The sequence below is a fragment of the Chanodichthys erythropterus genome, chromosome 7 (genome assembly GCF_024489055.1).
Source record: "Chanodichthys erythropterus isolate Z2021 chromosome 7, ASM2448905v1, whole genome shotgun sequence".
NCBI classification, from domain to species: Eukaryota; Metazoa; Chordata; class Actinopteri; order Cypriniformes; family Xenocyprididae; genus Chanodichthys; species Chanodichthys erythropterus.
This window is the reverse complement of record NC_090227.1, coordinates 4,213,595-4,230,634: the sequence shown is the minus strand read 5'-3', so window position 1 is coordinate 4,230,634 and position 17,040 is coordinate 4,213,595. Positions and strand designations below refer to the sequence as shown.

The window sequence follows — 17,040 nt, the reverse complement described above, 5'->3', positions numbered from 1 at the left end:
ATTCAATTTATAAAACAACAACAATGGAAAAGGCCAAAATATGTTGTAACATTTCAACATATAAAACAATTTTGCCCCAAACTAACATTTATGAAGAATGACCAAAAAATAAAAAAATCCTTGTCTTCATGGATCACAGTGTTCACTTGTTTTTTCAACAGCTATAGCAAAATTATATTACATTTTTTGTTAGAGAAAGATGCAAATATATATATAGAGAGAGAAATCAGGCATTTATGACCTTACGAAAACTAGCCCAGTCTCTCCTACATTAAAAGTTTAATTATGATTTGGTAAGACTGAAATTTATAACCAGGCATACGCTTTCAAAGCAGATGTCCACTGAATCAAGGGGTGTGATTCAGTGACTCAAAGAGAAGCGGTGTGGTAAAACCAGACCTTCTGAAACCCTCATGAGGTCACAGGTCAGAGATTGACCCTACCTGTCTATAAACGGTGTGTTAAATTGGGATTTTCCAGGATTTACAAAGCAGTTAAACCACCATATCTGCTTTACACCCATAGCCCACACATTCAGGGTGCGGATTTGATGCAGCTGTACAAATCTCTCATTCACACACATATTTTTACCCATACATAATTTATTCCACAGTCATTTCAAAAATGACAATGAGATAAAGTGAATCATTTTTAATGTTTTGTTTTGTTTTTTGTTTTCTTTTCAAAAGCACTTTTAATATTTTATTGGTAAAACTTTTTTTTTTTTTTTTTACACCTATTGTAAATGTGTGTTTTTCTGTTAACTTCATAAGCATTCACCTTTATACTTAATGTTGTTCTTTTGGCACGGTTAATGACCTGTACATCAGCTTTCTATAGCAGAGGGACGCAAATGTTCCTCAAGAATTTGAATGAAATTGGCAGCATCCATTTTCCCTTCAATCCTGACCAATCGCCCAGTCCCTGCTGAATTAACACCCCTACAACATAATGCTGCCAGCACCATGCTTCACAGTAGGTATGATGTGTTCTGGGTGGTGTGCTGTGTTTGCTTTTCACCAAACACTGTGCTTGGAGTTCAGTCCAAAAAGGTCAATTTTGGTCTCATCAGACCATAACACCTTAAACCAGATGGCATCTTCCAGGTGTGTTTTTACGAGACAGTGTGGCACAAAGGCTTCTTTCTTGCCACCCTGCCACACAGGCCAGCTTTGTGTAAAGCTTTTGAGATAATTGTCACATGTACAGACCGACCAGTCCCAGCATAAAGCAATGGTAGTCCTTCAAAGCTGTCTTCAGCCTCCTGGAAGCTTCTCTGATCAGTGTCCTCCTGGCTCGGTCATCCAGGCAATGTGTTGACAGTGCCATACACTTTCCACTTCTTAATGATGCTCTGAACAGAAGGGTATGGGAAAATGTCCCCTTGGGGTAAAACACCCCCCTACTGTTTTTTCCCAAAATAACCACAAGATAAAGTGAAGATACATTTTTGTTGTTGCTATGGACTAAGTTGACAAGAGAGATGTAGAAGTATTAACTGTGAAGCTTACACTGGTGAAATACAACAGAGAAAACAGATTTCATGGTAAATGATCTAATGTTCAGCAGTAAGAAAAAGTGTTTTAAAGCTTGTTGTTTTGCAGAACATCATAGTTACATATGATATGAGAACAGTAAGGCCTGTAGTGAAGGAATACATGTTATTTAAGAAAATATAATTATATTTGTCAGAATGACATAATTGTTTGTATTTTTTTTCTAGTCTGTGGGTTAAAGGGGGGGCATCACTTCCCACTATCATAATTACTGTATGTTACCATGTTCTGAACCTCACATCCTTCCATCAAATGTAATCTAACTAGGAGGTTTAATAAAAATATTTGGACTTTATATTTAAAAATTACCTTAAGTTAGCATCAGTTAAAGGTGCAATATGTAATATTTTTGCAGTAAAACATTCAAAAACCACTAGGCCAGTGTTATATATTTTGTTCACTTGAGTACTTACAATATCCCAAATGTTTGCAACTATTTGTAAATCGTGAGAAAATTGCTATTTTATCCAAGGCTCCGGGACGTGTGAGGAGTCGCCTAACAATTGCGTCATACCCGCGTTACCCTCGGTTTCCGGTTTTATTTTGTAGAAACCAAGGAAACACCACTTTAATATATTACACATTTTAATAGACAAGGGAACAACTGTTTTGATATATTTATAGACAGAAAACTAATTATTGTTATATAGCTCAACATGTTTAGTCTTATTGTTTACATCTAATTTTCTCGATTTTTTACGAGTACCATGCTTTATCATGCCTCAGAGAAAAACACTATTTTGTGAAGCAGCTAACATAGCATAATCAGATGCAGCTTTATTTTTAGTAACAGTAATACAGCATGTTCTCCATCATATGTTTTAAAATTAATTCCATGCCATTTATCAACAGTATTTAATCTGATATTGTAAAATGGATCTATCTTACTGCAGTGTGTAACAGCGTCTCACAGCAGCCGCCGAGCGAATGCACAGAGTAACGTTATAACATCATTTTCAACACACTCAAATGTATATAATATGATAAACAGAGCTGTGTTACCTCATACTCATGACCGGAAAAGCGGAAGCGGCGCCAAAGACTGTGTCATAATAAAAAAATAAAAAAGCATGTGTTGTGCAATCGCTCCAGCTCCTCGTTCAGCTCAACAACACTCGGTCCTGCTCTGCTTCATACTACAGTAACATTAAAAATCGCATCCATGAACATGATTTCTTCCCGAGTCCTATCCTCATTCTTTTCCACCGGCCGTTGAGGTGAAGACCACATGTCCCAATATTCGGCTCTCAAACTTGTCGTCATCAAGCTACACCTTTGTTTTGAAGCAACCTCTAGCGGACATAATTCTTACATACTGCACTTTTAACTAGCCAGTTAGCATCAGCAAACAATATTTTTCAAATAGGCTGATTTTCAGCATGGTTCATTAATAAATATTCATATTTATCTACTGTTATTTTCGCTTGTCTTTTTTATTTTAAGCTAAAATTGCTTGTACTCTGATTTTGTTGTAAATGTATAAAGCAAATTGCTTTCTCAGAATGGGGGCATTTTACCCCATGGTGCAATTAACCTGGTGTTTGACCTGGAAGTTGATTGGTTGCAAGTTTATAATGGCCCTGTCCACACAAACATGTTTTTTTTTTTTGAAAACTGCAGCTTTTTCTATGTGGTGTGGCCGTTCGTCCACAGGCAAACGCAGTATCAGGTCACTGAAACTGAATGGCAGAGGTAGCCAAAATATTGCTGCTAATAACCGTTTTTTTTCAGGCTTCTACATGGCTTTACGGTTAGGGTTATATCGCCACCTGTTCGTTTGGCATGCTCTTGACAGTGTGTTTTTGCTTGTGTGGACAAGATTTTATTTCTTTTTTTTTAAAGGAGGAAAAACTCTGTTTATAAAAATACCTATGTATGTGTGGCCTAAGGGATGATCACTTTACCAAACCAGGTATTTCACTAATTAATTTTTAATAGAATATTTTAAAATGTTATTTTCACTTTAATTATGAGGGTTATAATGTGTACATACAGCTCAAAAAAGTTCAAATTTATTAATTTATTTATATATTTATTTTATTTTCCAGGGTATATGATGACTTTATATCAGCACTGTATGTAGCTGAACAAAGGCACTGATCTCTGTTCTGAACCAGAAACTGCTTATAATAGACATCCACAGAAAAGAGCAAACACAGAGGTCAAATAAACACTTGAGGGGGTCAAAGGGGACCTTAGTCTTTCTCTGAGGTCAAAGCCATCACAAGGGTGTTCTTTCTTCCTTGCAGTGGGGTGATACTGAGTGGCCAGAGTATCATCACGGTACACCATTCTTACAGATGTTTACTTTCAGAACATCTGGAGCCCACACAAGGTCACTGAAGGGTTTAGGACATCGTTTGAACTCCATATAAGGGCACGGCCAGCTGGGGGACATTCCATGTGCAGACAGTCAAAGGCATTCCGGCTGTGGAAAACACATCCTCTCGTACGCTTACCGTCTGCATCTGAGTGTGTGTTTCTCATCTTGAGACACGAGACATGATTGCAACACTGAATGGTTTTACAAATGTCAAGTTTCAAAGTGCACTACACAGAAAGTGCTTATGAGTTTGGACTGTTTGGGGAGATAAAGTGTTTGTGTGTGTGTGTATGAGACTTACCATCTGTTCTTTGGTTTAAAGAAAACACTTCTGATCTTTCAAAACGTCTTGTTCCCTGTGATATGAAGTTACTCATAGTGCTCCCTTATCTAAAATTAAATATCTTCTGCATGTACCAGTCACTTACATACCACAGTGAGTAATTCAGACTTTATTACGAGTAACATCCATCATGATGTGTAGTTTTAAAGTATATCTCATTTACTGTAATTGTAATGATTTCACTTTTTTAACTTTAGTTAGTGTGTAATGTTGCTGTTTGAGCATAAACAACATCTGCAAAGTTACGACGCTCAAAGTTCAGTGCAAAGGGAGATATTTTCTTTTACAGAATTCGCTGTTTAAGGACTACAACAAACAACCGGTATGGACTACAACAAGCTTCTTCCTGGGTTGGTGACATCACTAACCCTAAAATGTACATAAACCCCGCCCCTGAGAACACACAACGAAAGGGGCGGGGCCATGTTCGGCTGCTTTAGAGAGGAAGAAGAGTTGTTGTAGTAGAGTGTTGTTGTCATACCGTCATTTTATGCCGGACTGCTTCACAAACGAGGGTCAATTCAATGCTGGATTTGCACAAAAGATGAACATGACGACACATGCTAGTCGATGAGTTGAATCGACTCCACAGCAACTACATAAATTTATCAACTATCCATTCAGAAACGTTCAGTTTCATTCTAAAAGTTGTAACTTCTTCCTGAGTCTCTCCATCAGTGTCGACTCCAGTTTGAACAATGTAAGGCTGAACACCGTTACTGATAATCCTCATTTTTACAGACACATTCTGGGGACACCAGAGACTTATATTACATCTTGTAAAGGGGCATTATAGGTCCCCTTTAAACATCCAAGCATTAAAACAGGCTTTAGGGTTTCACTTGAACTTTTATTAGTATACATCATTCCACATATATAACCAAATGGGTGTTATCTTTTATCTAACAAAAACTGTGCTTGGGTTAGAAGCTCCCCTTCAGTACTGATCCTAGACCAGTTTATAACACCAACAGCGTTAAAGTGTTCATTCACCTAAAGATAAATCACCCTCATGATGCTCATTTCCTCTCTTCTGTAGGACACTAAAACAGGATAATTGAAAAATGTCCGAGCTGCTCTTTTCCATAAAACAAAGGTGAATTGTGATTAGGGTTGCAAAGTTTCCATAAACTTTCCAGGATTTTTGGAAACGTGCCAGGATTTTTGGGAAATTTTCGGAAACTTTTGGAAAGTTTCTGGAAATTTAGCAGAATTTTTCAGCCCCTATGCAACCCTAACCGTGATATATTGTCAAGCTCCAAAATGGACAAAAACACAGTAAAAGTGCCAAAAAGTCATACAATCAATGTCAATCCACTATAGCTCCCAATCTCATTCACCCTTTCTTTCAATTCAAAAGACTAAATGAGATCAGCCATAAGAAACCTGGACAAATCATTTACGATATCGCTCAAACCAAACTTGGCACAATGTTTCAATACTCACAAACAAGAATGAGATTTGAAAGCTATGGCAGATTTTTGGTAAACACCTTGCTTTCAATCTGCTTATGAAATGGCTTCAGAATACCTTGAATATAGTGCATCATATAGACTGTTAGCATGTTTTTTTTCCCCCAGCACTTTCATTGCAAGGAAAAGAGCAGCCTGAACATTTAACTAAATAACTCATTTTGTGTTTCACAGAATAAAGAAAATGCCAGTTTGGAACAACATAAGAGAAATTCATTTTAGTCAAACTATCATTTTATTTCAGCCATTAAAAGGCATCAAAACTAGTTTTAGATCAGCTACAGAGGGAAACTATCCTACTAAACATAGTCGATTATGTCTTAAGTGAACGTAAACAGTTGAGAAAGAAAACACTTGTACAGTATCAGACAGTACTGGATCTGTGCATTAGGCCTTAAAGTGACAGCAGCCTAAAAAATCTGCTGCTGTCTGTGTTTGTTTTTTGTCGTTTCATTAACATTAAAAACAAAGAAAAAAATCACTCACTGCTCTTGACTGAATAACTTTTGCAACTTTAATAGGGATTCATCTATGTATAATTTATACAGTGAAGACTATCCAGTGTTTCGTTTTAGTCAAACTATAATTTTATTTCAGCCATTAAAAGGCATCAAAACTAGTTTCAGATCAGCTACAGAGGGAAACTTCTACCCATCTATACTAAGCAAGAGGATAACCATAGGAATACAATGAGTATAAGTAGGAGCAGATATGGATGATAAGAGCAAGAGAGATGGGTAATGGAAAGAATGAAAACATCTTATGAGTACCACTCCAGCCAGATGCAAATGAAGAGAGAGAAAGAGAGCTGGAACCCATTGCAGGAACACCAGAAGCGAGCGGCAGAAATATGCTGGTCTTAACCAGACTCCAGGACCTGGCAGAGACACTTCTCTTGTTCCAGTACTCTTACCATGAGCTCACTAATGTCTCAGCAGATACTAATGAGGAAGGTAATCTTATTCTTGGCTGCTATTTTTAAGTCTGTTTCTATGCCAGTAAACATTCTGTACGGTTTGAAAGTTCCAAAGTTTCCTAAGAATTCTCAGTCCACATTATTTTCTCTACAACTCCCATTACGTAGGGAGCATTTTCAGTTCTCGATTTTTCCATTGCGTTTCAATGCACAATCTTACACTGATTATGCCTAACAACCTGACAACATGTAAGGCCATGTAAATGCCATACACTGTGTCCTATTATAGGGTAAAAGTCAAAAAACTAACTGGCACACTTTGATTTTTGCTCATTACTCCGATTTTTTTTGTGTTCTGGCGGTTTATTCAATATGCGCATGTCTATTTACATTTTGACCAAAGTACGCGTAACACATCACGTCATTTCTTTCAAAATGGGGACAGGAGAGGTATCAGTCGATAAATGTGAAAAAGAAACTTGCGTCACTTATTTGAAAAAGTTACTTAAATATTTTGTTGTCAATTGAAGAAATAATGTGTTACTTTACTAGTTACTTGAAAAAAGTAATCTGATTACGTAACTGAAGTTACTTGTAATGCGTTAAACCACACTGGTTATTAGCATTTTACTATCCGAGTAAACGGACTCATTGGTTTATTTTAAGTTTTTTTTGACACTCTTTGGTAATTTGCAGTCACATTAGCGAAATTTAGGTGAGACTTTGCAGCCAAAAAAGGTTGTTTGCTAATATTGTGGCGATGTATGAATGTCCCTTTTAAAGCAAGCAACTTTCTGTTTGAATTCGTGTGATCAACCTGAACACAAGGGAACGTGGAACTCCCAACTGTACGAATTACTGGTTGCTAGGATGTTCTGGATGGTTACTTAAAGTCAAAAGAGTCCCAAATGCACAAATTCCATTTAAAATGACTGGATTTCACCCGTGAAATTTCGCAGAGCAGCGGTAAATGTGAGCGCATCTTAAGGAGCTTTAAAGATGTACTGGAACAGAGATGTCTTTAAGTTACATTCCATAAAACACTATAAACAGGAGTCCTAGTTTATTACTTACTCAGTGAAACGACACCATCAAATATTACTTATAAAAGCACTTGTGCTGCCTTCACATGGACAGTGGTATCGTAAGACTTTGCTAACACCAAGTTTATGACACAAAAGAGGCCACAATGAACAATAAGAAATAAACAGCAAACAACAATGTACATAAGGTTACAGAGTAATGCCAAACCATTGATCCTATCCATGCACCAGTAAGGCAACCTACATCATCTTATCTTTTAATTCATCTGTATAAAGTTACAACTGTGCTATGTGCTCTATTACTCCTAATTCTACAGATTTTGCTTTGGAGTGCTGCTATCATATTTGTAGTCCGAGTCTAGAGGGTGGCAGGGTTCGGTTAAACACCCCCTCACGCACATTTTGCAATGCAGTTTGTTATTAATTTACTCATATTCCACGAAACATTTGCGTCCGCAAACAAAGTACATTTGTTTGGAACTATTCCATTGTACTAATTCTGTGCAGCACCCCTTGTGCCTGATATTAATTAAAAGCTTCATGGTTTGCAATGGTAAAATATATCAATTTCAAATGATTTTTTCATTTTTTAAACCTATTTTCTGGAAATAAATACTGAACGGGTTGGCTCATTTTAAAGGCTGGAACAGTGGCTGTGTGTTTGCGGTGTGTGTGTATGTGTGTGCTGATGTATTGCCTCACAAATCTTTAGTTTTAATGAGTGCAACTAGAGGCTTGTCATCAGGGCTGTAATCTTCATAACTGATGGGAGTCGCATCATACATTGCAGGTCTAGATTTCTTCCCAAACCTGTAATTCAAACAAAGGAACAGTCTCATTTTCTCATGCATTAGGTTGTATGCAGGGCCTAAAATGAACACTCGCCAAAAGTATATGAAACGGTGTCAATCGTCAGTTGGCCGGCAACATATTTTTGAATTCTAACAATGCAATGTTGTGAGAAAATTAACGTTTAACGAAACGTGAATGACACTCGGGACAGTTGAAGGGCCAGTGCTGTATCGTCATGAAAGTTTAAGCCTTGCCAATTTAACTATTCAAGTACGAGAAGATGTGGAAGGGAACTTAATTCATTACTCGCACACTGTGTGTTAGTTTAAAGAACCGAAGCGCGCCCAGAAAGCTGTGTCTCAGACAGTGTGCGGATATTAAATTTAGCTCTCTTTCACGTCTTCTTGCACTTGAATGGACAATTTCACACAAAATTATGTCAAAAAATGCCTGTCTAGGCAAGTATCCTACTAAACATAGTCGATTATGTCTTAAGTGAATGTAAACAGTTGAGAAAGAAAACACTTGTACAGTATCAGACAGTACTGGATCTGTGCATTAGGCCTTAAAGTGACAGCAGCCTAATAAATCTGCTGCTGTCTGTGTTTGTTTTTAATGTTAATGAAACAACAAAAGTCAAAGAAAAAAAAAATCACTCACTGCTTTTGACTGAATGACTTTTGTAACTTTAATAGGGAGTCATCTAAGTTTAATTTATACAGTGAAGACTATCCAGTGTTATTATACATTTGATTACTTTATAAAATATCTGTACCTGAAAACCTACCTGAAAAGCATTTCATTTGTATCTTTGCTCTATTGGATTTACTTGTGCTATTGCTTGTAATTTGATTTCTTTCTTTTTCTTTTGTTTTTACCGTTTACGTGTCTTTAAAGGATTAGTTCACTTTCAAATTAAAATTTCCTGATAATTTACTCACCCCCATGTCTTCCAAGATGTTTATGTCTTTCTTTCTTCAGTCGAAAAGAAATTAAGGTTTTTGATGAAAACATTCCAGGATTTTTCTCCATATAGTGGACTTCACTGGACACCAAATGGTTGAAGGTCAAAATTAGTTTCAGTGCAGCTTTAAAGCATTTTACATGATCCCAGACGAGAAATAAGGGTCTCATCTAGAGAAACCATTGCTCATTTTCTAAAAAAAATAAATAAAAAAATATATACGTTTTAACCATAAATGCTCATCTTGAACTAGCTCTCTTCTTCTTCTCTATTTGAATTCCAGCAGTGTAGACGCTGCTAAGTGTATTACTGCTCTCCACAGGTCAAAGTTTGAACTAAATTGTCATTTACAATATGCTTGTGCAAGTATATAACAATTAGTTCAAACTTTGACCAGTGGAGGGCAGTAATACACTTAAAGCAGCGTCTACACTGCTGGAATTCTAACAGAGAAGAAGAAGAAGAGAGCTAGTTCTAGATGAGCATTTATGGTTAAAACGTATATAATTTTCATTTTTGTAGAAAATGAGTGAGTTTCTCTAGATCAGACCCTTATTCCTCGTCTGGTGTTGTTTAAAGCTGCACTGAAACTGTCATTTTGACCTTCAACCATTTGGAGGCCATTAAAGTCCACTATATGGAGAAAAATCCTGGAATGTTTTCATCAAAAACCTTAATTTCTTTTCGACTGAAGAAAGACATGAACGTCTTGGATGACATGGGGGTGAGGGAATTTTAATTCTGAAGTGAACTAATCCTTTAACATTCTCTGAAATATCTTCTTCTTCTGTGTTTTACAGATGAAAAATTGCATATGCGTGTGTGTGTAATGGTTTACCTTGCGTGGCGAATGGAGGCGATAGCATTGCTGAAATCGCTGTCAATACTGCGGCAGTTGTAAAACTCCTGGTAGGCGTGACGGGACGAGCCCTGGTATTCAATACGGCTGATGCGACAGATGCCAACGATCAGGATGATGAGCATCAAGACAAAAGCGACGCACAGAGCTCCGATAATTATGTACAGAGAGTGACGAGGCATGTTGGTCAGTGAATCCACAGGCTGAGCCATCTTCCACTGCAGATCTAAGAGAGGAAATGAGAGGAGGAAAATAACATAATAATGACAAAAGTGAGAAAAGAAAATGCGATTGAGTGTTTTGCTTTGAAAAACTGTTTGGTGGGTTGCTAGGGCATTGCTAGGTGGTTGCTCAAACTTCCTTAAAAAAAAATCTAGTTTATTCATATATTTTGCAGTTTAGCTGATAAAATGCTTTAATAACAAGCACAGACAAGTGTCAGCTAGCAAGGACATACGCACAGCCATAAACACGGTGGGGTATTCATGAAAATCTCTGAATGGTGAGAGAGTCACGTGGCTCCGCCTCCCCACACGTCACAGTTGTCCTGTTTCTCCCTGGTGCCATTATGAGCCGGCAGAGCGTGACGAGGCTCACAGGAAGTTAATGGTGCCTAGTCACAGCTGCCATAAAAGGCAGTAGCACGTCACTCCTCGGGGAACCGCTCTCTACCCCTGTGCATACATAATGGTGTCCTTGAGGCCTATGTCGTGACGGAGAAATGACTGAACTGCAGAGCACACCATGTCCCTTTAAGTCACTACCCCATGGACACTTTTTATGGTCACACTTTATATAAGGCATTTTTGTAGTTACATAAAACTGTGTTAGGTAGAATGTATGGTTAAACTTTATTTTAAAGGTGTCCTTGTTACAGTGTATATCACAGAGTGATATTAAAGGTGCCCTAGAATCAAAAATTTAATTTACCTCGGCATAGTTGAATAACAAGAGTTCAGTACATGGAAAAGACATACATTGAGTTTCAAACTCCATTGCTTCCTCTTTCTTATATAAATCTCATTTGTTTAAAAGACCTCCAAAGAACAGGCGAATCTCAACATAACACCGACTGTTACGTAACAGTCGGGATCATTAATATGTAATATGTACGCCCCCAATATTTGCATATGCCAGCCCATGTTCAAGGCATTAGACAAGGGCAGGACGTCTGGATCTGTGCACAGCTGAATCATCATACTAGGTAAGCAAGCATAATAACCGACATGATCCAAGATTACATTATATTTTTAGTGATATTTGTGAATTGTCTTTCTAAATGTTTCGTTAGCATGTTGCTAATGTACTATTAAATGTGGTTAAAGTTACCATCGTTTATTACTGTATTCACGGAGTCTAGAGCCGTCGCTATTTTCATTTTTAAACACTTGCAGTCTGTATAATTCATAAACACAACTTCATTCTTTATAAATCTCTCCAACAGTGTAACATTAGCCGTTAGCCACGGAACACAGCCTCAAACTCATTCAGAATCAAATGTAAACATCCAAATAAATACTATACTCACATGATCCGAAGGATGCATGCAGCATGCATGACGAACATCTTGTAAAGATCCATTTGAGGGTTATATTAGCTGTGTGAACTTTGCACTGTATAACTGCACTTATAGTCGAGAGTTTGGGGGGCAGGGAGCGAGAGATTTAAAGGGGCCGCGCAGCCTGAATCGCCGCATAGTTAATGATGCCCCAAAATAAGCAGTTAAAAAAATTAATTAAAAAAATCTATGGGGTATTTTGAGCTGAAACTTCACAGACACATTCAGGGGACACCATCTTTTGAAAAGATGTTCTATGGCACCTTTAACTAATAACATGTACTTGCTATATAATTAGGGTTAGTTCTTGTAATTATTCATCATTTACTGTTATAACGGTAAGATGTGTAACAGGGACACTGTAAAATAAAGTGTATTATGTTGTTCATGTCATAATGCACATTACCATTGAGGGAACATACGGGTAAGGGTAGTTAAAGTAGCTTACTATAAAGTGGGAACTGTTTATTAATATGTGTTTTCATTGTAAATAATAAAATCCTATCTGGTGGAAATTTGTTTCCTCCATATTTCTCTCCTTGTCATAATTGTGAGAGTTGTTGTTGTGAGTGTAGATCACAAGGTCAACATAAACTTACGGATCTCACAGCTTCCGCCGACCCAGCCGGGAGGACAATGACAGGTGTAGCCGTTTGATTGGTCGATGCAGGTGCCGCCATGGTGACAGGGGTTACTCTCACACTCGTTGACGTCAACCTCACAGTTTTCACCTACAAAGAGATAAAAAGGTGTGTTTGAAACAGAATACAAACCTACTACCACCAGTCCCCTCAAAAAACACAATAACTATAGGTGCAGCCCAATTTGCGTACTTATGCACTATCCTACACCATTTTGTATTATAAATATTGTGAGCTGTGTGTTCACACTGAAAATTCCAAAAAGAAAAAGTGCACCTTAAGGGCCCGGATGATCTACATATTCGACCGAAAAAAGGAGTGTGGAATGTTGAAGTGTGTCCCAATTCGCATACTTATGCACTATTCTATGCTGTTTTGTTGTATAAATAGCACAAGTAGATTGTTCAAACTTAAAATTCAAAAAAAAAAAAAGTGTGAATATTTATTTTACAGTCCTGTTTCACATGAACTTACTATGTACTTATTGTAGTAATGACACTAACTAGGTACTACCCCTAAACCTTAACTTAACCCAAGTACACTGTACCAGATCAGCACGGAATGGAACAGTTAAGCAACGAGAACAATTTGGCCTGATGGTAGAAAAGTGGCTCTAGTCATTGTACAGTATACACATGTAAAACTATAATTAGCTTCCAAATAAAATTTGATCTTTTGCAGGTCATATTTTGCAGAAGATAATCAGGTTGAGCATATTTTGTGAAGTTTGCTGTGTTGCAGGGGGACCAGGACCCCAGGGAGCAGTGGAAAATAAATACTAAAAATATAAAATAGATAAATAACTAAATTAATTAATTAATAAATACATCTAACAGCATAACACAGGTACAAAAAGCTATTGGGTGGTACCCTATCAAAAGGTACTAATATGCACCTTTTATGTTTTAATACCTTTAAGGTAATAATCTGCAACTTTTAGGGTAAATAAGTTACAAATATGTACCTTCTGAAAGGGTACTGCCCCAGTGACAGCTTTTGTACCTATAGTGTGTACTATAGGTAGCAAAAACGCATAATAATGTTAAAGTAATAGAAACTAAATATTTAGCAAATGATATTTAATTTTTTAAATTTTAGGATGGGGGTCTCTTGCATGAGTATAACAACATTTGTTTTGTTTTTTTGCCAACATAAAAGATTGAAAACCACTATATTAGGTCAACTGGGTATTCCATGCATACAGAAAATCAGCATGATTTGCACAATATGCATGTTACATACTGCAGAAACAGTAGAAGTAGTATTCCAAACACAGCCAAAGACACCCATGATCATAAAAACTAATATTCACCCATATATCCTGGAAGACACACACAGGATGCGTTTCTTCCTCCACTTTCACAATGTCCTCCATTCTGGCACCTGAGCTTCAGACAGGGGTCTTTATATATCTCACAGTGCTTACCTGAAATAACCCACATCACATCAGTCCTATTAATTATGTCATTTTTCTGGCATTTTTAAACCCAGATGCATTAAATATACATGAAATGTAGACGCAGTCCAGCTAGAGAAGAGAACGCACCTGTGAACTGTGGGGCGCAGATGCACTCATAGGCATTGATCAGGTCTCTGCATGTGGCATAGTTCTGACAGGGAGCAGACAAGCATTCATTATACTCCTCCTCACAGTACAGACCATGATAACCTAAGAGGACAGAGAAAAAAATACTAAATTATTATCTGTGACAATTAACATAGAGCTTAATTTCACCTTGAATATTCCTGCATTTTGTCCACTAGAGGGCAGTGTTTTGTTTTGATGGGGTTTACAGAATGCAAGCAGGAGCAAACTGAGACAGATGATTATGAGAAAAATAAGGTGTTTTTGTGTTTTGTGTGTGTGTGTGTGTGTGTGTGTGTGTGTGTGTGTGTGTGTGTGTGTGTGTATATTATATATATATATACATATACATACACACACACATATCTTCATGTATATATTTTTTGTAATATTTATATCTAAAAAAAAATGTGTCTGTGAAGAAACAACGGTAGCAGTTTATTTTACAGTACGTGTACTTTCCTGGTACATATATAGTAATTATGTTGTACATACAGGTAAAAGAGTGGTAACACAAGGTACTTACCTGACATGTATGTACATGGGAACTAATAAGAAACACTGCTGTACTTTCCAATGGTACATACATGGTAACTACTTTGTACCTATAGACAAGTGTTGGGTAATAACAGGTGCTTACTTATAGTGTCCATATATGGTAACTAACAGACATTACTGTACTTACTAATGGTATGTACATGGTAAATATTTTGTACTTACAGACAAGTGTGGGTAATAACAAGCACTTATTTATGGTAACTTGTAAGACACATTACTGTACTTACTAATTGTTTAAAATGTTTAAGCTTATTATTGCAAAGGTTAAAGAGCTGGTGATTCCTCTGTAATGTTTATGTACAAGGATGCACTTTATTTTACAGTCCTATTTCCATGTACTTATTATGAACGTACTAGTGAATATACCAGTTAGTTAATGCGTAAGTTACACCTGGTAAGAGCTGGTAATTCCTATGTAATGTTTATGTACAAGGGTTCACTTTATTTTACAGACCTATTTCCATGTACTTACTCTGAACGTACTAGTGAATATACCAGTTAGTTAATGCGTAAATTACACATTACTTAGGGTGAGGTACAAGCATGGTTCAAGATACGTCTTGAGTACTGGATGATATACTTTTGCGGTTCAACTTGCCTAATCTTTACAGGACAATAATTCACTTAATGGGGTATTTTGATGACATACATACAGATCAGTAACACTACTGTACTTGGTATACTCAGTTGTCATGTGTCAAAAGCCTTGCTTAAAAGGACTACTTCATAAGTATTAACACTATGAAGTGCTGTATAGTTACTGCAGTGTATCATTTTGGTAAGCACATTTGTTTCACAGTAGTTAAGTGTCTGTTATGTGTGTCCACACTTGTCCGTGAGTACAACATAGTTACCATGTATATACCACTAGTAAGTACAGTAATGTGTCTTACTAGTTACCGCACATAAGTGCCTGTTATTACCCACACTTGTCTGTAAGTACAAAATATTCACCATGTACATACCAATAGTAAGTACAGTAATGTGTCTGTTAGTTACCATATACGGACACTATAAGCACCTGTTATTACCCAACACTTGTCTATAGGTACAAAGTAGTTACCATGTATATACCATTGGAAAGTACAGCAGTGTTTCTTATTAGTTCCCATGTACATACATGTCAGGTAAGTACCTTGTGTTACCACTCTTTTACCTGTATGTACAACATAATTACTATATATGTACCAGGAAAGTACACGTACTGTAAAATAAAGTGCTACCGAAACAACACATAATAACATGTCAGGCACAAAATGTCTGAATATGTACGCATTCGGAATACAGCAGGCTACAGAAGAATTTCATGGCATTATTTTCTGGGCATCATTTGGCATTTTTCCTGTGTGCTTCCAATCACACACACACACACACACACACACACACACACACACACACACACACACACACACACACACAGACGCACACGCAATGCACACTATTATTAGTTTTGTGTGGCTATGCAGTTGCTAGGGGTTTAAGGGTGGTGGCAAGATGTTTATTTTTTTATTGTAACTAAAAAGAACCCAGCGCCAAGTGTCTTTTTTGTTGTTGTCTCTATAAATGTCTCCACTCCCTTCTTCAATATACAATTATGGGATTTTTTTTTTTTCGTCTATTGTTGCAGCCTCCAGTAGTTGTCTTTGTCATTGTTCACTCTCATATATTTTTTTTTCAACCATGAAACAACGAGCTGGGCCAGTGTTGCCACCTTGTGTAACAACTAATTAGCACAAAAAATAGAGGTAGTTTAAACTCTGTACTCATTTAAACTAGAGTTGTGCATATCTCTTAAAGGGATAGTTCAGCGAAAAAAAGGAAATTCTGTCATCATTTACTTACCCTCATGTCGTTCCAAACCCAGAAGATTTTCATTTATCTTAGGAACACAAAAAAGGATCTTTTTGATGAAATCTGAGAGCTTTCTGTTCCTCCATTGACAGTCTACGCAACTACCACTTTGTTGCTTCAAAAAGTCCATAAATAGATCATAAAACTAATCCATGTGAATTGAGTGGATTAGTCAAAATTTTCTGTAGAGACACGACCACTTTATACGCTAAACAGAGTTAATTTGAGGCTTTTATTCACATATAAACATTCATCAACACACACATAAGTTGTGGTAAACAGAAGCTCAAGCGTGTTCGCATGATGTACAAGAACCAATGAGGTTCATTCTCGTGTTACGCAGCACGTTTGAGCTTCCACAAAAGGTTTGTTCTCACGAGTCAAGCAGGTTCAGTTGAGCTTCTGTTTATGTTCACTGATCAATGTTTATATGTGAGTAAAATTAAATTAAATCTGTTCATCATATAAAGTGGTCAAGTCTCTTCAGAAAATGTGGACTAAATTGCTTAATTCATTTGGATTATTTTCTATATGTGGATTATCTCTTTATGAACTTTTTGAAGCATCAACGTTTCAGTT

The 17,040-nt window shown here is 36.9% G+C and overlaps 1 protein-coding gene across 2 annotated transcripts in view; it reads right to left on the bottom strand.

Moving 5' to 3' along the window:
* Positions 1-5,061: 5,061 nt before the first annotated feature.
* The window catches only part of dner (delta/notch-like EGF repeat containing), a 42,207-nt gene continuing 30,228 nt past the window's right edge, over positions 5,062-17,040 (bottom strand). For both annotated transcript variants that reach the window (XM_067388934.1, XM_067388935.1), the window contains 5 exons: positions 14,014-14,136; positions 13,780-13,893; positions 12,426-12,557; positions 10,248-10,494; positions 5,062-8,463 (listed from right to left, as the gene is read on the bottom strand). In XM_067388934.1, the coding sequence (XP_067245035.1) occupies positions 8,352-8,463; positions 10,248-10,494; positions 12,426-12,557; positions 13,780-13,893; positions 14,014-14,136 (728 nt within the window). In that variant the 3' untranslated portion in view covers positions 5,062-8,351. The remainder of the gene's footprint in view (positions 8,464-10,247; positions 10,495-12,425; positions 12,558-13,779; positions 13,894-14,013; positions 14,137-17,040) is intronic.